At 37.8% G+C, this 23,117-nt stretch overlaps 2 protein-coding genes across 2 annotated transcripts; one reads left to right on the top strand and one right to left on the bottom strand.

Annotated features, from left to right (window-relative positions):
• The first annotated feature begins 2,132 nt into the window (after window positions 1-2,132).
• LOC145779472 (putative Ras-related protein Rab-33) lies at window positions 2,133-7,673 on the top strand. Its single transcript, XM_082591071.1, has 5 exons — window positions 2,133-2,326; window positions 2,492-2,585; window positions 3,212-3,316; window positions 4,036-4,155; window positions 4,980-7,673. Exons 1-5 carry the CDS (start codon window positions 2,235-2,237, stop codon window positions 5,217-5,219), a joined length of 651 nt encoding a protein of 216 aa, XP_082447197.1. The 5' UTR covers window positions 2,133-2,234; the 3' UTR covers window positions 5,220-7,673.
• A 159-nt stretch (window positions 7,674-7,832) lies between these two features.
• Window positions 7,833-17,542, bottom strand: LOC145779471 (acid ceramidase-like). Its single transcript, XM_082591070.1, has 11 exons — window positions 17,425-17,542; window positions 16,093-16,227; window positions 14,118-14,198; window positions 13,285-13,438; window positions 13,128-13,173; window positions 12,723-12,867; window positions 12,398-12,534; window positions 11,750-11,898; window positions 9,819-9,925; window positions 9,678-9,734; window positions 7,833-8,205 (listed from the first exon to the last, which is right to left on the bottom strand). The coding sequence occupies exons 1-11, from the start codon at window positions 17,494-17,496 to the stop codon at window positions 8,116-8,118; spliced, it is 1,173 nt and encodes a 390-aa protein (XP_082447196.1). The 5' UTR covers window positions 17,497-17,542; the 3' UTR covers window positions 7,833-8,115.
• Window positions 17,543-23,117: the final 5,575 nt, after the last annotated feature.

Below are 23,117 nucleotides of genomic sequence, written 5' to 3'. Positions count from 1 at the left end.
TTCCATCTAGCTGCAACCTGTGTTCAGGATGCATAGCAAATGTCCTGTGGAGATGTGCTAATATCAAGAGTGGTAGAGCGTTGTCTCGCACCTCATCTCCACACGTGCATTAACAAAACAACATTTTATCTTTCTGTTCAATATATGATTTTGTGTGAAAAGCATTTCCCTACCTGCCAAGCTGATACAATCTGTAGACTTTACTAGTAATAGCACCTAAATGAACGGGTGCCACAGTGCTCCGCACCTAAATATCCAGACGCCACAGTGTGCGCGCCTATCTGACCGGCGCCTAACTGTCTGCGCCTAAGAGACGTGGACCCCTAAATCTATCTTCTTTAGGGAGACTATGAAAACCTATTGGAAGGCTTTCAAATGCAGAAACCTTCGAGGAATTCGGAGTTTACGACATTTAAAGACGCCCGCTAAGAAAACCTCATAATTATCAATTGACAAATGCACAAACCTTATTAAAAGTCATAGCATAGATAGTAGTTACCATCACTAGGTAATTGTACAAACCTTGTGAGGTTTGCTAGGTTTGCTACATTTAAAGAAGCAAACTTTGCAGAGTTGCCAGATTTCACAAAATTATCCAGCCAAAAACACGTTTCAAACCAATTCCAAAAACAAACTAATTTTTTTGCAAGTAGCCCAAAAAAGAGCTAAATCATATAGGACATAGGTATCTTAAACACACTTCAAATGACCAAAACTTGGAAAAACCGGTTTCGTTCACAAAATATCCCTTACTTTCTGAACACACACAAAAACTTGTCATTAGGAACTTCTTTTTTGTGTGTCACACGGCGTAGCCCAGGGCAGGAACTACGGTCACCTGCAAAAGTTAAGTTTTATTTATCGTCTGCAGCCCGGTTTTTAGAAAACCAGTGATTAGTGAACTCATCCAACCATTGTCAAAGGGATTGAGTACTGATATCCGAATGTCTGACTACCAAATATTGCGTTAATATTAACTTTCAATATCTCACAAATGTTGATCGCAAAGGCATTGCTTGAAATGTATTTATATCAAAACTTACCATAACCAACAAAGCAGAGATTTTGATATCTTTTTATAAATGAGAATAGAACATCTGCAACATCAACACTAAACAAATAACATATTCAAAAGGCCTTTAAAAAACATGCGCCTGATAAATAAAGCGCCCAGAAATAAAAAAATACTATAAAAAATACCATCTGGCAACCTTGTGGTTTGCTACGTTTGCGAGGTTTGCTACATTTAAAGACGGCCAATAAAAGCAACAAAGGAAAAGCAGTTTTGTAGATTTAAATGCGATTGATTCAAAATTGCCTGGTACCATACTCCTGCTTCCAAAAACTAGCTAGGCTCTGCTGCTGGCCAATCGTGGATTTTAGTGTCAAAAACTAAGTAATTTATCATTGATAACTCTTGAGCTGGTTATTTAGATTGATTTATAGCAAGACAACACATACAAACCCAGCAAATTTAACTGAATTTAAAAACAAAGAATTTTAGGACAAACTTTGAACCAATTTGATTATGGGCAGCAAGCGAGATGTTATTGTTGAACAATAAATACAGCATGTTATGCGATTAGGTCTTATGGCTTACTAATCGTTGTTTGATAAAATTTGTGCCCAAGTGCTTTACTGGATAATAATTTCAGTTCACTCACCCCGTTTCTTTCAAAGCTGAGGCTGTCGAGTCAACCGCTTGGTTGCTACATGCGGCAATTACAGGCTTGGATTCTTGACTACTATAAGTTCGCTTTACTATTTTCTAACCCCAAACGAAACCCTCACTTAACCCTGAATGAAGGTTAGGGTTGGAAAATAGTGAAGTAAAGAGAAACTAGTACAGGCATAAACATTAAACAGCTTTCGCTTTGTTGAATGCTGTTGTGTTAATTCACTTTATCATATATGTCTTAGTCGATTCCAATTTTTGATGTATATTCACGTCATATTATTTATGACCAGGGCGGAGACTTGTACACTAGCTCCCATGTTTGAAAAAGGAAAGGTCGAGCTTCGAGCATTTTATTTATAATCTCAAGTATCATAGTTCAAGAGTAGAACTTCAATTTCAAATAAAAAGGAAATAGAATTATTTCATTTTATTAACTCACATATTACAATTTTGTTGTACATACAGACTTGTCTTGTAGTCTCATCATTATAGGCCAAGTGATAATTCGCTTAGCTGATCTACAGTATAATTAAGTGGACCCTATCACAGAGAAATCATGGAAAAGAATGATATTTCAACTGATAAACGACTATTCAAAATTATTGTGATTGGGGATTCAGATGTTGGAAAAACCTGTCTCACTTTTAGGTAAGTGAGCAATGAGCATACATTTAACGAGAAGTCACAAAGCAATCTTACTTTGGTAGTTTGAGGTGATACAAACTGTATATACATGAATACTTTTACCATTAACACGAAGCTTGCATGGCTTAGTTTATGGTTCGTCTTGTCATTTTACAAACAACTTTTCAGGTTTTGTGCTGGTAAATTTCCAGAAAAAACTGAGTCAACTATTGGAGTTGATTTCAGAGAAAGAACAATTGACATTGATGGAGAATTGATCAAAGTAAGTTCAATAATCAATAAATGAACTTCAGACTTCAGTTATAGTATTTTGCTGCTAAATGTTTTGTTTAGTTCTTCCAAACATACAACATAGAAGTGATTAAAGTACTTGCTCAACTGCTAGTAGACCCACTTTCTGGCCTAGTGAAATTTTTTCTCTGAATTTGTAGACATAAGCTTGTTACCTTGTCAATTTATACCAAATATTATACAAAAATAGCAAGATATAAACTTATGATGAAAATGTATGTACTCAATTACTCTATGCACTTTTGTTGAAACTGTTTCTTTATAAATCTCTTGGAGCAATGTAGAACTGCAATGACTGCGGTGTCATTATTATGCAATAAAAATATCAACACTACTGAAACAGTGCTCAATGCCAAGCATAGCAAATACAGATGCTTCCTAAACTGCATGTTTCACCCTAACTGAGATCTTCAGAAGGTATTCATTTAAATAAAGTTTGTTAAGATTTGCAGTCATTGCAGTAATATTCTGTTGTTTAAAACAATGTCATTCTCTAAATACCCCTTCGTGATTCTTCACATACCTTGCTTAATCAAACGTAACATTTTGACGTGGTATTGCTACTGTATTATTAAAATGTTATTTTATGCATTGTAGTTGCAGCTTTGGGATACAGCTGGACAAGAAAGATTTCGAAAATCTATGGTTACTCATTACTATCGCAATGTCGAAGCTATTGTTTTTGTATATGATGTTACAAATGTAAGTCTTAATTTAATCTAACAATTGTTTTTATAAAACATAAACATGGTCTTAAACCTGGCAGTTTCGTATACTTGTAGAGACTTTGAATCTGATTCAGGTCCGGTCATCGGGAAGTTTCTGCTTGTTGTTGGAGTGTTGTCTGTGAATTATTCTATGCACTAGGATCGAGAGCTGTTGTCGAATTGCGTTGCTCATACGCACACCCCTAGTCAAAACAGTGCCACTTAAGTTATGATTGAAGATTTTTTGTTCATAGAGTCGGGCGCTTAACCAACTGAGCTATCGGAGATTTTTCACACTGTCAGTGTAAGGTTGTCCGAGAAATGTTTAGTTTCGAGCCAAACGAGGTGAAAGACCGCCACATTTCTTGAATTTGGAAGGAAAAATAGCAAGCTAGCAACATTGAACGAGTCTTGCTTCCTTATTTTAGAATCTAGGTGCTATTGTTTGCCTGGTCTGTATTTATTTGGTCACTGTAAAGCTGGATTTCTTACCATTGTTCTCTGGTAGCAGTCAGAATATTTCACTGAAGTATGAAACGGTTGAAATTGCAACATGTAGTGTACTTTACATTAAATAGGTTGTTGTCGTCTTTTTATTAAATTCAAAAAATAGAAACTTACAAACAATCTTTAATATTTTTATCATCGGAGTTACTATCTACCATTTGAAAAGGACTTTTTTGCAAGAAAACATACTTTTCTTTGCTACCATAGATGGAGTCTTTCACAGGATTGCCTTCTTGGATAGAAGAATGTGAAAGATTTACTCAAAACTCTGTTGATATTCCTAGAGTTTTAGTCGGAAACAAGTGCGATTTAAAAGATAAAGTCCAGGTTAGTCTATTGTGCAAGTTTCTATAAATATTTTTTTCTTTAACTAGGACATGAAAATACATTGCTACTTCATTGCCTTTCAGTAGCCTGGTGTCCTAGCTCACGTTAGTCATAAGTTGATCGTTTTTAGATGCGACACAGTTTCTACCATAAGTGAGTGTTGTTGCCGATGACGTTACAGTAAGTTTAGCTCGGTCATTGCCTGTGATGACTGATGAAGTTCCAAGGCTAGTTATTTCCTGTTCACACCAAACAAAAAACGATACTTGATTATGTGCTGTAATAAGCTGAATAAGTATTGAGCCAAAGAATGTATTTGATTAACCTGAAGATACTTGTATTGTAGCGAAATCAATTTTAAATAAATTATGGTAATTATGGTTAGATTGTTGTGCAAATGTCAGCATTCGATGAATGAAAATAGCAGTACTGTAACTCTATGCAACCGACGCTACCAAACCTAAGCATGCTTTTGTTTCGTGCTGAATACTACGCAATATCTATTTAAAGTAAACAAACAACTTATCAGCATAAACAGGTATATATCTGTATTCCGCTTAAAACTTATGACATAGCCTGTAGGCGCGGTAATACATATTGTTTGTAAATTTTATCCTAAGAAACGAATGTTTTTTGTGCTCTGAGAACGGGTAGATTCATGTGTCATTCAATTGAAGTTGGAAGTTCGCTGCCGCCATGCTAGACGCTAGTGCTTCGTTGTCAGAGTTGATATTCTGGTCTCGTATGCCTTTATTATGGGGATAATAGTTTCCGGTTACGTCATCTTTCAAAATACGCAATTGACACTTGTAATTGATTGTTAGGTGAACACCAATGCTGCACAAATGTTTTCCGATAGTCATTCAATGCCACTTTTCGAAACTTCGGCAAAGGACGACAATGATTGTGACAATGTTGAGGCTATATTCTTAACAATAGCGCATAAGTTGAAATGTCACCAACCAATGATGACGCAGGATTACCCCTCCATGAAGCGCGCGACCGTCCTCTCAGCTGATAAAGAAGTGGTTCGTAGCGGCTCTGAAAGCAATTGTGCTTGCTAACGACTTGTGTTACCGTTAGCAATATTTTCTTCGTGTATTAGTGATAATGTGTCGATTTTGTTAAGTTTTTGAAGTGTTAGGCTACTACAGAAAACGTACCTGTAAGTGCATTGTGTTTTACCGTCGCTATGATTTTACTATTTGTGCCAGTGAACTTTTTCTTTTCTGAAAGCTGAATTTTAACACATTGCATTGCTGAATTTTACGAATATTACAGCATAGCAAGGACGTACTTGCACATCAACTTCTTACACGTGATAGCTGGAGCGTGTTGGTCTACGGACGTATTTTAGTTAAAACCGCCGATGATCATAAAATCTTCTGGTATTATATAATACAGTGTATATTTACTGTACGTTTAAAATGCAATCGATACAAAAAAATTACATCACCGAAATTAACTTTCGAAATATTTGGGTCGTGTACAAGTTATCAACACCATGCAAAAGTAAAAAATACGCAGGGTAAAAATATTTTTTACACATCTCATGAAGGTGAAATTGTTTCATTGTAACAAATACGGTATGTAAAAAGATAGTAGATACCGTACATTTATATTTTGTGAAAATTTCTTTGTTTTAAAAGCAAGGTATTGTGCTTTACCAATCAAATTGTAAAATGAGAAGACATTGAAATGCAGTATTATTTTACCTTAAAAACTATATTTATCATCTCAGTTCGTTTATTTAGAAAAAAAGAAAGGGCAAGCTTTGTGAGGCAACAACTTTAAAAAATGGTGTTAATTTGTTGTAAGTTCTAGGTTTTGACGTTTTTTAAGATGAATGTCGTACTGTACCAATCCATTAATCTGCTCCAAAATACACACTAAGGCCGAAGTATGTCAGTACAATTTTAATAATTTGGTTTAATTCGTTAAACGATTATTTCGAAAAGTCCTATTTTCTCGTTGTGTAAGTTGCCAGCTAGAAGTCGTCTCAACGAATTTCCAAATTTTTTACTTCGTTTGTGGATGTACAAATTACTTACAGCCACTGATTTTAAAGACCGTTTTTACTAATACATAATACTTTTTTAGTTGAAATTTATTTCCCAACTCAATGATCGCGTTGTTAGCGCAAGTATGGAACAAGTTTTACCATTAAGATTAACACACGAATTTGGAACCAACCCAAACAAAAAGTTGCAAAACGAAAAAAACATTCATTTGCCAAATATGCGCTGGTGGTCTTTCAAATCAGTAATGTTAATTTGTACAGCCACCAAGCTACCCATTGACACAATCATTCACTACCACATCCATGTCATAGGAGACTTGCCTTGAAGTTGAACCCATGCTATAGTTGGTAGTCGTGAAAACTTAAAGAACAAACAAGAAACAACAATTTTTCTTGTCTCTGTCTGATACTAAAACTGGGGCTACACCATACACTGATTACTCCAACTACCTGTACTAAAATAATATACATATAGCCTATATTTTGAACACTCCCATACAACAACCTCTAACACAAAATTTGAATGCTTTTATGTTTTACCATTGCACGATCATGGATAAAGCTACAACGTTGTGACTGCAAGACTTTTTTTTTTCTCAAAATTTTCAATCAGGGATTTAATTTCATCTACTCCTGCCTGTAAACCCAATGATTGTACAAATTTTTGTTGTTATGTTAAATATTTCGATTAGCGTACATTACATAAAAATATCGTATGTGTGTGTATTTCCAAGACAACTAGGCTAATCACGCACTATCAATGTTTAAAGACAAAAACTAAAGCAGTTATCAACGATTTACGTGTGATGTTGTGCCTGGTATTGACATTGTTCACTTTGTTAAAACTACAAGGCAACAGTTAATACGAAATCTTTATGTTCATTATTGGCCATTAAAAAGATCACCACGCTGGATCAGCGCGTTCACCCCATAGTCTGTAACTTTTGGTTTCGCATGCAAAGCTGCATAGACGGGCGCACTTCAGATGGAAGAAATTTGCATTCTTTCCTCTGCAGAAACCCATTTCAATGTAATTTGGTGATGAACAACTGTGTGTAATGCTGCCGTAGTGTTGTGATTATTTGTACTTGTTCTGTGCTCTCACAAACCAGCATCATTTATGCGAAGTTTTCCTGCTAAACTGTGTGCGATAGACCACTTTGTGCAATCTATTGTTTGTATTGTGTTTGATAACTATCATTTTATACAATGCGGTGTTATTTTATTGCTTTTAAGTTTCGGTTGTCATAGATCGCCATGAGTATAGGACGCACTAGCAGCAGAGAGCAAAGTTTAGCGGTAAACCTTTTCACATGACCATAGATTTAACAAGGAAGAAAGAGAAGCATGAGCTGCAAGGCAACATGTGTGGGTTTCGAAAACGAGAAATTAATTTCCTTAATTCTATGGTCAATTGGTCATGTGTAATGTACACTGTACAGACAAGTTTTGTCTGTCTGTGGTTCAGTTTTGTCTGTCAACTCTTTACCAATGATTTGGCAACTGTTAAGGAATTCCATAAAGTTGCGAGAAATGGTCTTACAATATACCAATGGCTCGGTCAGCTGGTAGTAAGGATGACTACCAGAGATGTTTGATCAAATGAATCTTTATTAACAGCTTCGATCTAAAAACATCCAATTTAACTTCTCGGAGCACAGTGATCACTCAAAAACATTTGCGAATTCAAAAATCTTTTTTTTTTTTCCATTAAAAGTGGTTAATATACATTGCTTGTATCTCAAAGGATGGTTGCATATTGCGGGTATGCTCATTGCTCACACTTTGCGACATTTTTATTACCACTGGAACAATCTTCTTTGCGGCTCAATGACGCACCGTTATTATAATTGAAAAGTAAAAATACATGAGAATAAAAAATTACAATCTATCAACACGATGTAGCAAATAACGAAACCATCCCTCAGAATGACGTCACACTACCACGGCCAGCAAGGATTTTCGCAAAAGCGAATATACGTTTCCATGGTTCCATTGTTGACTTGCATCAAAGCGGTGTAAGTGGTTAGCTGAAAGATATACATTTTTTGTAAGAGATAATAGTTTCAATTCAACGATTGGCTCAACAACGGGCAAATTGACAAAAAATTATTTAGGCATAGCCTACGTTGTGTTGACAAATTCTATACTTCCCGTAAAGTTGAATTAAGTAAAGAAATCTACAAAAACAACCCCAACGTAGGTATTATCTTAGTGACTTAGTTCATTGTATTGGGGACAGCTGACTAGATGACCCAGTGGTCTTTCGCTGCTCCAAGCTAATCAGATTGAATTATTCAACACTGGAGTGTTTCTCTGAGTTTGTAAATTGTATATCATTGTGACGTAAGCTTATTGAGTACCGTAGTCCGTAGACTACTATGATAGAACAGGGAAAGAATGAGGCTGACAACGTCGGACTCGTCGTCGTCTGAGCTTCTGGGGCCGAGGGTCTATCCTTTTACCACCCCAGATTCACGATGTTCCCGGACTACACTGGAAGGCTGCTAGAGAGCAGCCGGTCTTTAGTTTCATCATCCATGACGCGCAGACCCTCCACTCCGTTAGGTGGCTTGAAGATGGTACAGTTATTGATGATGTAGTCTGTTCCTCGGCACCACATTTACAGGAGGAGGAAGAAGCCATTCCCCATTGGTGCATGGTTGAGCGGAAAAGCCCGACGCCCGTACGGAGACGGTTGAGGCGCACCCATGCCTGTCTCTGTAGTGTCAGGCCGATGGGGCGTGTGTCGGCGTCGGGGATGAATGAATGGAATCTGGTGGTGCTTGACCTCCATTCAGAACTCCTTTTATGGTCCGCCCAAGTAGCCGCAGAGATGTCTTGTTCATCAGCTTCGTTGATCAGAAGCCGAGCGGCTGGCACAAATGGGTGTCTTGATTTCAGTCGGCGGGGGTGCCCGTTTGGGAAGGCAGAGATCTTGTGGTGGAGAAGATGGTTAGGCTCCAGTGCCCGTCGACCGAGGGACAGAGTGGCTTCTTCGCGACGAAGCTCAGCAGGTTGGATGCCAGCGAGAATGGGGAGATTGTCCAATAGTGTGGGACGCAGGCATCCGGTCGCTGTGCGCAAGGCGCTGTTTATGGCAGTGTCGATGTTGTGGCAGTGAGCACTGCGGCACCAGGCAGGTGCACAGTACTCTGCAGAAGAGTAGACAAGGGCTAAGGCTGCTATTCGCAAAGTCTCAGCGCTCGCCCCCCAGCTAGAGCCTGCCAGGCGTTTCAGTAGTGCAGCGCGGGATGTCAGTTGAACGTCGGACTGAAGAAAGAAGATGAGACGGAGAATAGGGGTGAATGTAATCGCTGCAAGGAAAGAACCGGCCAACCCCACAAGTGGGGACACAACTGATAATGATTGGCAAATAAAGCTATTTACCGGTATATCTCTTTCACACAAAGTGGTAGCCATGAATATGTATTGACCCAATTCAAGCTTAACAGAGTAATTCCAGATAGTGCAGTGCGACACTGTCGTCGTTACAAATTACCTGGTTTAGCATGGGCTTGGTAGACAAAACATCATATAAACCGGAGAATCCAATGTTCTGCAAAATAATACATTGTACAGTAAAGCATCATGCGCATCAATACAAGTTTTAAACTGACTCTGCCTTGTAGAGATGTCTTACCTGCTGGCCAATCCCAGAAAGACATTTCTTGGCAGGTTTTCTGCGATCATCAAAGAACGGTGGGTTTGTCCAGTTATCATAATTGGTTTCAACAACGAACCATTCGCCTAAAGACAAAATAAACTGTCGCAAAAAATATCCAAGTACGGGTAGGTGAAACGCGCTTAATCGTCCGTGCAGGCATGCTCGAAACTAATGGTGAAGTGAGTGTAATTATTTACTTGCATATTGGAAATGCAGCATCAAGGTTCGAAATTATTGATTTTTTCCCTAATTTGAAAACTTAACTCCATCGATTATGTGAAGGCCATTGGCCACACATATAAAATGGTTTCTTCCAGGTGCTTTATCTAAATGGAAGTCGCGTAACCGAAGAAAACCCAGTTCATTGGCGTCCGTGGGAATAACTCTCGGAGACGTCCGAAGAAGCGTTTACTCGACAACATCAGGGAATGCATTCTTTCGGTTGACCCTCAGGTCCGGGTGGCATGGAGAAATGCCATCAGACAAAGTAGATACAGTAGAATTCGCCATAACGGCTTCGTTTATAACGTCAATTCGCCTATTAAGTCACATTTCGCTCGGTCCGGGCAGAATTCCTATCTTTTACGTACATTGTAGTTCGGCTACAACAGCATCGCCTATAACGTCAATTCGCATGTAACAGCACCCTTTATTGGTCCCCAGACGTATTTTGTTCGTTTATAACGTCACTTTAAGCCATCAGCCCATCACCTTCACCACGAACGGTCAGCCTTTTAATCCAGTTAGCGCTGCTGCTTGCAAAATGTCTTCCCTGTATTTTGCTACGTCGTTCGCAGCAGGGATTTTAATTAACTGAATTAACTTTTTTCCCGCGTGAAAAACTATCACGTGTAAAAAGCAGCTCTACAGCTGACCTTTAAGCAACTCAAAGCAACGGTTGTACAATGTACGTGCAGTAGCCTACTGTATAAACTAATTAACTTTTTTTCCCGCGTGAAACAGTAACAGAGAGCGACATTTTGCATGACATTCATGTACAAACTGCTGCAGAAGATGTCGTACAAGAGGAGGCCGATGATGATGGCGACGATCCTGTAGAAGCCTTTCAACCCCAGTAGAAGCCCTAAAGTCAATCAGACAACTAGACCGATACTTCCGAAGTCACGACGATAGCGAGCAAATCCTACATTATTTAGCAAAAGCTGAACGCTATGTGGTAGAGAAATCATTGTCAAAACCGAAACAGCTGAAGATCAATGCCTTTTTTGCTAATAAACAATGAACTTCTCTACTATACTATATGTAACGAGCTGTATTGCGCAAATTTCCTGTAGCCTACCTTTCGCTGTAGGTTATTTTTTTAAAACAATTTCTTTGTTTACTGTATTTTCTGCGTGACTTTTGTCAGTTTGGTGGTACAGTGGTACACAGTAAACCCGACAGGATTATACACCTCTTTCTTTAATCAAAAGGCAGTTTTGGAATAGTTTGCGGTAGTTCGTCTATAACGTCAATTCGGCTATAACGTCAATTTTTGCAATCACCTAGAGGTGCTGTTATAGGCGAATTCTACTGTATTGTTGTTGACATTTGTTCCGAAAGCTAGTGACAAACTACCAGCGCCAACCCGCATCATCAGGCTAAAACAGGTCGTTTGTATCTACACTTGTGAAATAAAGAAGCATTCGTTGGCGTCTAACACTCGCAATACAGGAAACAAGAGATGTAGATCAATACTGAAGTTACATATTAGGAACCTGACAACCAACGTCACTGAGCAAATTCTGTACAGTGCATTTTGAAAATAGCTGATTTATAAAGCAGCGTTGTTTACTGAATGCAATCACTTGGAAAACCAGCAGTTAATGTTATAATGACTAAGCTAAAATAACAAAACTTACAACAGCTTAAGAACATCACGTGAATAGCCTTGCATAAATATTTACCTGCAGTTAAATTTAATGATAAAGTATTAGCGATGGACTCGCGATCTCTGGTGATGATTGCACCTTGACCAGGCTTCGATCCACCCACAATGTAATAAACTGGAGCAAGAAGTTCATCATTTGAAAGCATTTTCACAGCATCATCGTAGCTGAAAAACAAGACTTGCTGCTTCAGTCGATACTTCAACTCCAATGAAAGTTACGTGAATTTCGAAGCGGTGACACTACCACCACTGGTCTAGCTGAGGAAGCATTACGTCTTGCTTAACTCTTAAAAATTAAAATAATATTAATATCTTTGAATAAAAGTACCGATAGTCCACAATTTCCATGATAAAATCGAAATCTGCATTGACATCACAAATTGGTAAGCTAGGGTTGTTAATATCTAATAGTGTAATACTAAATAGATATTACGCTAACTCATTTCTGGTTACATTTAGCCTACTTACTCTCTCTCTGTTTTTACTACCATTTAGCCTACTGTTGTGAGTAGACATTTTCAGATAGGTTACTTTTATAAAAACGTGAGGTGTAGACAAAAACTACGCATACGAATAATCATATTATGTTTTTAAGCCTTGGCTCTGATGGTGGAAGTTTGAGATTTTGCATAGAATCATAAAAAGATCATTTCATTAAACTAACCTGCTGGCCTTCTCTAAAGCATCTCGAGGCAAGAAGCTGGTCCAGCGACCAGTTCTGTCTCCAAGTATCCATTCAATGATACCAATAAATCCGCCGTCTATGTTAAACCTCTCATTCAATGTAAACGAAAAGACGCCCTGAAGTACCGTAGCGTAATAAATAAAAATCGCCTTAAAGACATGAAATGGTGATAATGTGCAATTGTGCATGCTAAACCAATGTACCAAAAGCAAACGTCGGAAACTGCAAAATCATTTACAGCCATTTGTGGTAGTGTACAGTTTAGATTGCATCGAAGTATATGTATCTGGTGTTGTGTACATACCGGTTTCATGCCACTGAGTATACCGACATATCCGGCAAAGCTGACGGACTTGTACAATGTCTTTCCACCCTTGACATAGTCCACATTTATCACTAATGGGCGAAGGTACTCGCTAATGAGCCAAGTGTGATTTTTTGTATCCCATCTGAAATTCATTCACAGAAGCTTCAAGGAATGTTTCGATATAACTATTTGAACGTTGAGTACCGGTAATGTTGATGGTAACATCTAGCTCAGTTACAAACGATTGTCAAATTAAAGCTTTTAGCATATGCAGTGATTCTCAAATCACGGACCAGGCTAAACTCCACCACCTCCTGTAACGTAGTAAATGCATAATGTATAGTGCATGCATTATATTAATGGCTGAATTGTAAACAGTGAATTTAAGCCTACAAGACTTACCCCATGAACAAGCCGAAGTCCAAGTTTCGAGCGTGATATAAATTACCTGCAATACACAAAGTGACGATTTTTGAAAACGAAATTGCTTACGAAACAATTGTCACCAATCACAAATGGATTAACAAGCGCTGTCATAAGATTGCCTTGTGGTGCGTACCCATTTTGTCTTGAGCCACCACTGATGTACAAACAGTGAACACTTCATAGAAAATATTGAACAAAAGAATTTCCCCTTGAGGAATGCCACTCGCTTTTGCGATTCCTGTGATTTCAGCGTCGTAAGGAGACGGAAGCTTTTCAATTATTTCAGGCTGTAAAAAAATTTAAAACAGATCAAGCAACGAGGTAATATATTTCATGTTTTAACCATTTCTTCTGTTTTAAAAACTTTAGTTTAGGTGATCCCACACTTAATTCTCAGTTACTGAGCTACGGGGAATGAGAAGATAAGGTTCTCATCACACTCAGCCATCGGCACTAACGAGGTAGAGTGGCCAGTTTCTTTACCTTGGCAGCAATTATATATTCAGCATTGGAATGGTAAACAAAAATGTCTGTACAATAATAGATAGAATTTTCGTCTAATAGTCTCATGGTGAGATGTCTCATGTGAGGTCGGCAGTGTCAAAATGACTACCGGTAGTACTCCACGAACGTGGCACAAAAATGTAAAAAGAAGCGTACGGTACATAAAGTAAAAGGGTGCATAAACTGGTTCAATTATTTCCCTTGTGATACAATTCTTGTGTATTAATTCTTAATACCATATGTACATCCGGACTACAGCACATAATTTATGTTGTACTCCATAAATAAAGCAGATATACTAGTAAATATCACATGAGCTTACCAATTATCTTAAAGACCCGGTTTCACTAAATCGATATAGTACATCTAACTAAAATGATGAATTTATTAAACATACCGATATATGCCAAACAACACAGATTATTACTTGACAAAAGTTGTCATTAAATGTTATGTTCTTACCAAGTACTCATCCACCGCTGAAATAAGTTTTGGTGAAATATAACCAACCAGCTTTTTCACTTGAACTAGCATTGCTTCAATCTATGAAATATGCAAAATTAAAAAATGTAGAGTTTTTTTTTCAGTTGTACAACTGAAAATTAAAGCTTTAAGAAATACTCATATTTTGATGCTGACGTGTATGACATAAAGTGTATGACATGTGAAGAGATGTGATTTTTTTTTACGATGTTTTTTTCGCTTTCTATCTTTTTTTTTTAAAAAACATGTTTAAAAAAAAACAATCTTGTTTTTGCGCAAAGAGTTTGTCTAACATTGAAATGCTGGAGCAAAATTTGCACTTTTTTCTGAAATATCTGTTCTGAAATAATCAAGATTAAACTTTTCATTAAAATCTTCTTTTGACTTCACCAAATAATCAAAAAAAGTAAAGATTACTTTAAATACTATATATACACCATTAAATTGGCAAATTCAAGTTCATTAATTTTGAGTTTGAATTGAAAGAACTTGAATTTGCCAATTTAGCCTGGTAGGCTAATCTCTAATGTTTTTTTTATACATAAGTTAACCTGATCAGTCGATCAGACTGCAGATTTACTAATTAGACTTTAAAGAACACTTACTCATCATAATAAACAAACTAAAAAGACTTGAGACAAGTAACAAAGGTGGTTGACTGTTGCATGGTTACTACTGGACTATTTTACAGGATTTATCATCCAAACAGTCCTCATGCTCATCATAGGTAGTACTACTTAAAGTTGGGTGGTTCAATAGAACCACTTGCTGAGTATGCGGCCACACTTCTGACTTACAGAGCTTAGTCAAAACTGCAGTAACCTAATTCATAATAAGTTATTCAGCAGATAATTTTACAGCTTCTTTTGCAGTTCTTTGTTATGATAAATAAAAACAGTTGTTACTTGCAAAAATGTAATTGGACATAGTATATATATGATGATGATGATTATGTGCCTGATCTGATACAGACGTTGGCGATCATGGTCTTCCAAACTTCTCTGTCATTTGCCATTCGTATAAAATCGTTCGTTTTAACTGTTGTGTTTGTGGCCCATTGATTCAAGCTGTTTAAATAAGTTAATCTTTGTCGACCTCTGCTTCTTTTTCCCTGTATCATCCCCAATAGAGCTAATTTTTCCAAATCTCCATGTCTGTGAATATGACCTACAAATTGCATCTGACGCCTTCTAACTGTTGTTATTAATCTCCTTTCTGCATTTGCCAATTTCATAACTTCGTCATTACTCTTCTTTTCAGTCCAAGATATCCTCAACATCCTTCTGAGAAACCACATCTCAGCAGCCTCTAGTCTTTTCTTCATATCTTTACTTATTGTCCAGCATTCACATCCGTAGGTTAGAATTGATTCTACATATGCTTTTAAAACTTTAATTTTGGTCTTTATTGTCATGTTGCGATTCCTGAAGACTGTGCTCATTTTACTGAAAGTATTCTTTGCTATGGCGATTCTCTTTTTAATTTCAGTGTCACTTTTGCCATCGGAAGTTATAATATATCCAAGATATTTAAATTTATCAACTTGTTTCACTGTAACACCATTGAGTGTTAGGTTGCAATTTGGATAAGTTTTCTTTTTTGATACCGTCATGCATTCTGTTTTTCTTGAATTTAACTCTAAACCCATTGCTTTACTGTTATTGACAACAGAATTTAATAAGTCCTGTAGATTGTTTGCAGATTCTGCTATCAAGACTATATATATATAAAAAAAACAATTAAAAAAACGGCGACTAAAAAAAACTGTTTTTAACCATCCCTAGACATGTGTAATCAATAATCATGATATATACAATTACATCTGCAGATGTTTACTAAGAACGTAGAAAAGTTTTAAAACATCCAAAGTAGTGTCGCTTAAAAGTCAACAAAATAGATGCTTCTTCGAATATTTTAAGTAATATATATAAAAAAAAACATTGCAAAATCTAACTTCTTTTCCTTTGTGTTTGACAACTTCATTCCATCGAACAGATGGATCCAAATCTAAATTAACTTGGAATGTTTGTGGAGATCCAGTTGATCGAGCATGGTTCTGGTACATTCCATGCCGACAATCTTCTGTAAACTAAAAAATGTGTTTTTACATAATTTTGTTTGTGAAGAGGTGAATAACTGAACATCTACTACTTTGAAAGATGTGTGCTCTCACTATCGATACAATATATACACAGATGGTGCTCCCGCTACCAGTTCATGTAGAATAACATGCTACCCCTTTCACTACTCTTGGTTGAAAGTAGCAGGGGTACTTGCTACTTCCACATTCTATGTTTTGTCTTGAGCTGACATGGTAGGCTGTACTCAAGCACTTTGTAAGGTTAAAACGGCTATGAAAACAAACTTGTTTCTCAGACATTTTTGCAATGCAATTGTAAATGATTACCAAAGCTTTTAAACAAACAGCTTGTTTTACCAAGCCAATGTTTCACACCAAAGTGATCTGAAATAGATAAAAAAAATTCATTTTAAAAGTGAAAGTAGCGATGATGGCTATCCCTCGTCTTCGAGGATGATAGCCTTCGCAATAAACGATCGCCATTAGGTTTGAATGTCTTGCAAAGATGCCTGTGCGTGAGTTGATTAGCATGGACTTGATGGCGCACACTCATCAAGGACATATAAACTTGACAAGGCCATCAGCTTTATCCAGTGGCAAGCCAAGACGATTGGAGCTGGTGGCATGCTGCAGCCTTCATCCGCCTTCACAGTCGTTTAGCTTGGCTGACTTCATCCGCCTGTTCTGCCGTTGGGGACTTGGGTACTTTGGACTACATTTTGTCTGGCCTCTACCTTTTGACCAACCTGGCATTGGTGAACAATCTGGGAGTAGTTAGCTCCCGCCAATACTGCTCTAGAGGTCACTGAGGCACGGAAACTCTCTCACCACGTTAAGGTAGTAGTCTGAGGAGAGAGGATGAAAGCAGCAGGCAACATAGAAAAATTACTATTGGTAAAACAGTATCATACCCACTACAATTAAACTAAGATGGCCTCCCTACTAAAAAAGTACTAGCACTAGAGCTGTAAAAGCAAAGAGTAAATTTATACAAAGCATGCTCAATTTAAACTATTTTAACAATTTCACACAATACAGCAATATCTTTTCAGTAGATTGCTTCAAAACCTGAGTAATATGAGCATAAAGTCAATTTTGAAAACAAAACAGTAGAGCTGTGTGATGTGAAATAAGTGCGTGACACTCAATGAAAACAGAATTAAACAGAAGTGATATCATATATACCCACAATTATTGGCTACTTACAGGTGGGACGTCTTGAGCTTTGCATGCAACTTGAAAAAACACAAGAAATGTGATAAAAAGTAACAACTTCATTTTGACTAGACTATTTTTTTTTAAAATAAGCAATCAAATAACCCTTTTACAAAAAATGAAAGTTGATGTGATTTAGTTGCATATTAGGTGAAATAATACGCCAATGCTTGGGACACCCTTTCAAATGGTGAGATTGTCAGAAAAAGTAAAGCACTCATGCAAACTTTTTTTAAATTTGAAGTTGATTTAGGGGTGGCCTTCCCCTCTAAAGTAGGCTACTGTGCCCTCCCTCAAAATACCAAATCTGCGTAGCCTAAGGTATCTCAAAAAACACTTGAGCTAGAGATACTGTAGGCTACGGTTTTGTGTTAAAAGATGCAGAAAACATAGTTTCCTATCTACTTTCTGAACATTAAATGGATCTATCTTAAGTAGAAAAGCAGTGATTTAGAAAAAACACATTTCAACACAAAAGGTACAATAGCATTAGCTCTATAGCGATGTTATTGACAATATTGTTCTTGTTGCAATTTGCAAAACAGTTTCCTGTATTCAGTAACAACTTGCAAAAGAAACTGAAGTTGGACCTCATTTTTAGATAAGAGTTTGTTAAAATCCTGGATTACAGCAACTCCTCTCTCTGCTCTGCCATTGACTGCTGAAAGTCCCTTTGCTATGTGTAAAGCTTGAATAAATGCACCATATTCAGTCCAATGAGCAGGATCCTTCGAAAGTATTGCTTCATCTACAGTACACACAACAGCTGAAGGAGCCGTTTTGAATTAGAGGTGCAATACTGTTCTAGACTTTATTGCCAAGAAACGCATCTACTTTGACGCTTCGTCTCCTTGATGGAGGTTCTGCTGTTTCATCTAACATTGTTGCCACCAATAGCTTTTTACTTTCCAGACAATCGAGAGTCAAACAAGGCTGGTCAGTAGCCTATATAAGTCACCCTAGGGTACATCCCAAACAGCAAAATTTGTTATTTTTACATTGATTTAACGTCTGCAGACGTTAAGTCAACATAAATATGGCGGATTTTGCTGTCTGGGATGTTCACACTTAGTCAGGATTTTACGGAATTAGCAACAGGAAAAATTGCAGATTTATATGTTCAGTAGGCTACCGAAAAAGTAAAAAAACTCTATAACTGCAAAAAGCCAAAGCTAAAAAAAGCCAAAGCTAAAAAAAGCCAAAATAAAGCCAAATTACAAAAAAAGCCAAACCGTAAATCTTCCAGCTAAAGGCCTTAAAAAAGAGCCAGATTTGAGGAATTTGGCTTGGTAGCCCTGCCACAGTTACCAGCTACTTTGTATGGTGAATAGGTGATATCTCAAATTCTCAGTTGATCAGTATAGTTGCTACATTCACATTGTATCAGAATGGAGCGTTTTTTTTTTCAAAAAGCAAACCAACTACAGCTAAAGAGATAGAATCAAGAGTATGACTTAGGCCAAGGTTTCCCAAATTTTTTTGGGCCACGGACCACTATTTGTGAATCTGTTTATTTGCGGACCCCCAATTTTAATACAAAAGTAAAAATGAATAAAACCGAATTTTGTTTATTTAAAAAAAAGTGACAACATCAATGGGATTGCTTCTTATTGCACAAGTCATCAATTCTGGGAGTTATTTGTTAAAGGCATACTCGTAAGTCAGGGTCCACGGAAAGTCTGGACCTGTATTTTGTTTTCATGTTGGTAAGAGATGAAAATGCTGTCTCACTCTCACACATGTACCGGTAGGTCGTGGCAAAAGGCAATAAAATTTTAGTTGCCTTTTGCGATAGCAATGGGTGTTCCTTCACAACACTCAACCAGAAAGATGCAATAGCTGTTTGATTGAAACTAATCATTAAAGTTCGATCAGATGATAATTCGGCTAATTCTTCTTCTTCGCGTCCTGACAGATCAGTCTTTGTAACATCAAAAGGGTTTAAAATCCAGTCAAAATTCTCGTATGTCTCTTAAAAAGCACTTCTTGAAATGTGCAGAAACAATTCTAAATGTTGTGTAAGTGTAACATCAGAGAAGAGAGAGAGAAAGAAACCTTTTATTTTGTCTGTTGCGACAATAGTACGGTACAATTATACACAATACGAATGAAATAGTACCATAGCTATCTAAATACCACAACAGACAGGAAGCAGCGAAAGACTATATCAGTCATCGAGTCAGCTGCTTCCCAGTTCTTATTGTGACAAATGCCAAGCATCGGCAAACTACGTTGAAACAAGATAGGCTGATGTTCAGTAATATTAATGAAAGAAAACAAATCATGTGCTGCTGCGATCCTCAAGTGAAGTCCTGAAAAATCAACTCTGTATTAATTAAGAACTCCGGCAATTATCTTCAACAGGGTAGGCTACGTACTGTACAACGTATAAGTGTGACTTTTTAAATTTTAATTTCTTACCATATCGCCACGGACCACCTATGCACAGGGTTGCCAGATTGATAAAACAAAAAAGGCCAAATGCATCCCCAAAAAAGGCCAAATTATAGAAAAAAAGGCCAAACCTGAGGTTTTGTTCTCTTTGTTGAAATCAGTGGTGTTTTTGCACTTACTTTCAACAACAAATTAGATAATATTTACCCAGTTTCTATTGTTGTACATGTTATCTGTTAAAGAAGAATCGCTTAGTAAAATTCCTGAAAAAATACAATCCATAAAATACAAACAGATAGGTATGGAAACAATTACAATACAACTGAAATATGCATACAACATTAGGCTAAGCGTCATCCTGTAGACTAAAAAGCCATTAACGTCCACCAGTGAGACCCAGGTGACTAGTGAGAAGGAGTTAATATTGGCATATCACTTAATGCAATATGAAATAGTATATATCTACAATATTTATACCCAATATAATTACTTGTAGGCTACATTAAACACCCAACACTGCAAAATCAGAGAAATCAATTGCATTTATGTCCAACATCTTTCCACAATGAACAGTTGAACACTCCTTATTATAGGAAAGCTAGCGCCTCTGCCATTTCGTTACTGCTAGTTTCACCATAAACAATATCAGATGTGAAACGTCTTATCATTATGGCACTGCCATCAAAGTTTGTGCAACATTTTCCATTCAGCAGCCTGTCCGTTTGTATTCGCAAAATCGTTTCCAAAAGCTCAGTCTGCATTTTGTTTCGTGTTTATTTTCACTGCAGTAAGCAATGAAAAAATCCTCTGTACTACTGCATTACTGACAGGGATGCAGAGACACATAGGCGTCGAAATAGGGTGGGCAGGGTGGGCGACGCCCACCCTGCCGTGAAGCGAGGGTGGGCAAAATATGTTTCGCCCACCCTGTTTTCATGCCACTTATGAAGTGTTCGTTACAATTATTTCCGTTTTTCTTAAACGCTGGACTATCCAACCAACTGCAGCGCAACTTCTTGTTTTACGCTATGTCTCTCGCTAGGTATCCGACAGAACAAAGCAATTCCGTAACAACGCTGCGTGGAAAAACGGCGGTACGCACTGCATTGTTGTTGCTACGGCAACTGCCACAGCTGGCAATTCCTGGTGAGAGAAAGCCACGTTTGATCTTTTCTCCAAATTTGCGTCAGCAATTTGATCTTTTCTCCGAATGGTCTCTCTTTCGTTACGTCACAATCAAACTTCAGTTCCCGGTCGGCGTAAGGGAATGTGAATATGACATCATAATGAACATGACAATAAAATAACCGATACAAACTAAAGACGTACTAAAAACAATCGCTTTTACAAATGCGGCAAATCCGAAGGCGCCACTTTAAAGATAACAGGTCACGAGTCACGCGCTTTTTAGGTCGCAAAGGAAAACATAAAAGAAGTTTGTTTAGTTTAGCAGCGCTCATAAGATCGCAAGATGCAAGAAAGAAAACATCCAACCTATTAAAGCTTAATTGCTGCAGCGACGCTAAACACAGTGTTTGTGAGAAAGACTAACCACACTTTTCGAAATTAGCGTCGGCAATTGCCGAGGTGATGGTAAGGACAACAAGATCACTAGAAAAAACTAATTTTCTTAGACTACACCAGACTAGAATGTTGATTCAATCTTACTATTGCTGGATGTTTTATTTGGGTTACTTCCTACTTCGCCGGCGCTTAGACACGTGCCCAGCTGGGAGAATCTTTTATAAAAATATCACCCTATAATTCAGGCCTCGAAACTGAAGGCGGCCATCGCCGCGATTAACCTACAAAAACCGACATTTTGTCCGCCGGGTCTCGCCCTTCCGTCGGCCGCATTTGTCCGCCATGAAGTTCCGAGAAAATTTTACACAAGCGGCCTTGTAAATAAAGTAGTAGTACTTTGCCACTTATAATCACAAAGGACTAGAAAAGAGTTAAAGCACTCGATAAATCACAATACACCCTTTATTATGCTTGAATTGTTAACATTATTGAGTGATCAAGCAACTGATGTCTGACGATAAGCTGGATGCAAGTGACACCACAATACACTTTATTGATGCGATAAATTCAGTCTTCAAAATTAGCGTCGGCAAATGGCGCATTAGCGTCGGCAATGAAAATGCCGAGGCCACACGAGCGCTTGTAATGTTTGAGTTAAACATTCCTCCCAGTCGTTATGGCACAGCATAGATTTATTCCCTAGTCAACACCCTGATAGATCTTTATGAAAAAACAAGAGGCCTGTGGAGTGGTATCAAAGCCCGAAAGCCGCAAAACGTGGACGCTTCATTGCGAACGGCAAAGACGGTGTAGATTTACAGCCAAGCTATGAGCCTCTTGATGTGTCTGATTCCAGTGATGACGCGACAACCTCGTGCTCCGATACAGCATCTGATGATTCCGATTCTGACAGCTAGTTCTTTATCAAACAGACTTTGTGTTGTTCGCAGTATCCCAATTGTGCCGAAATTACGTTAGTGTATACGTAAATCGAGGCAATCTTCTCGCAGGGAGCTATTAATTTGTTACCTGTATCTGGTTGAGCAATTGACGTTGAGGTTGAGCAACACGCAATATAACCGAGCGGAAAAATTAAATCGATTTGTGCTGACTCGAACGTTGAATCAACCCAAAATTAACTTACTTTTCCCCGTGAGGTATTTAACGTGAATTCCTGCAACAGCGTGCCACGTGCATATCTTTGTAGCTCGCTTTATCGCTACTTTTGGCATTATTACATCACAACAAATCAAACAGTGCGGTCGTGATAGACTACTCTAGTATATTTTTCGCTTCTGCCAAAGTAAAAATGTGTGTCGAAGTTCCGATAGCCGCCATGTGCTTGTGATTGACCGCCGAACAGCTTGCTTCAGTCGGACACGTTTGGCCGCCGGAAAAAAAAAGTTGTTTCAAGGCCTGCTATTTGCATTGATTTAACTAGACGTCAAATTATTGTAAGCATCTATTCTCCTTATTGCGCCTCGCTTTCCGTTATCTCGTCCAGCTGATACAGCATCTGATGATACCGATTCTGACTAGTTCATCAAACAGACTTTGTGTTGCTCGCAGTGTCCCAATTGTGCCGAAATTATGTTGGCTTATAAGCTTAGGTAAATCGAGGCGATCTTCTCGCAGGGAGCTATTAATATGTTACCTGTACCTGGTTGAGTAATTCACGTTATTTTATGATAATTCAACATCGCTAGATGTCGAATTAATGTAAAACAAACGTAAATTTCTTATTGGGCATTGTTGTTACGCAATAT

This window comes from Aplidium turbinatum, chromosome 11 (genome assembly GCF_918807975.1).
Source record: "Aplidium turbinatum chromosome 11, kaAplTurb1.1, whole genome shotgun sequence".
NCBI lineage: Eukaryota > Metazoa > Chordata > Ascidiacea > Aplousobranchia > Polyclinidae > Aplidium > Aplidium turbinatum.
The sequence above is the reverse complement of the archived record's forward strand: the minus strand, read 5'-3'. Positions and strand labels throughout refer to the sequence as shown.

Bases quoted from the DNA above. Each gene is read 5' to 3' on its own strand.
- LOC145779472 (XM_082591071.1), top strand. From the start codon at position 2,235: ATGGAAAAGAATGATATTTCAACTGATAAACGACTATTCAAAATTATT. The intron at 2,586-3,211 runs GTAAGTTCAATA...TATGCATTGTAG, and splicing joins TTGATGGAGAATTGATCAAA to TTGCAGCTTTGGGATACAGC. The intron at 3,317-4,035 runs GTAAGTCTTAAT...TTGCTACCATAG, and splicing joins TTGTATATGATGTTACAAAT to ATGGAGTCTTTCACAGGATT.
- LOC145779471 (XM_082591070.1), bottom strand. From the start codon at position 17,496: ATGAAGTTGTTACTTTTTATCACATTTCTTGTGTTTTTTCAAGTTGCA. The intron at 14,199-16,092 runs GTTAGATTTTGC...CATATTTCATAG, and splicing joins TCAAACACAAAGGAAAAGAA to ATTGAAGCAATGCTAGTTCA. The intron at 8,206-9,677 runs GTAATTTGTAAC...TATATCTTTCAG, and splicing joins CCAAGCCCATGCTAAACCAG to CTAACCACTTACACCGCTTT.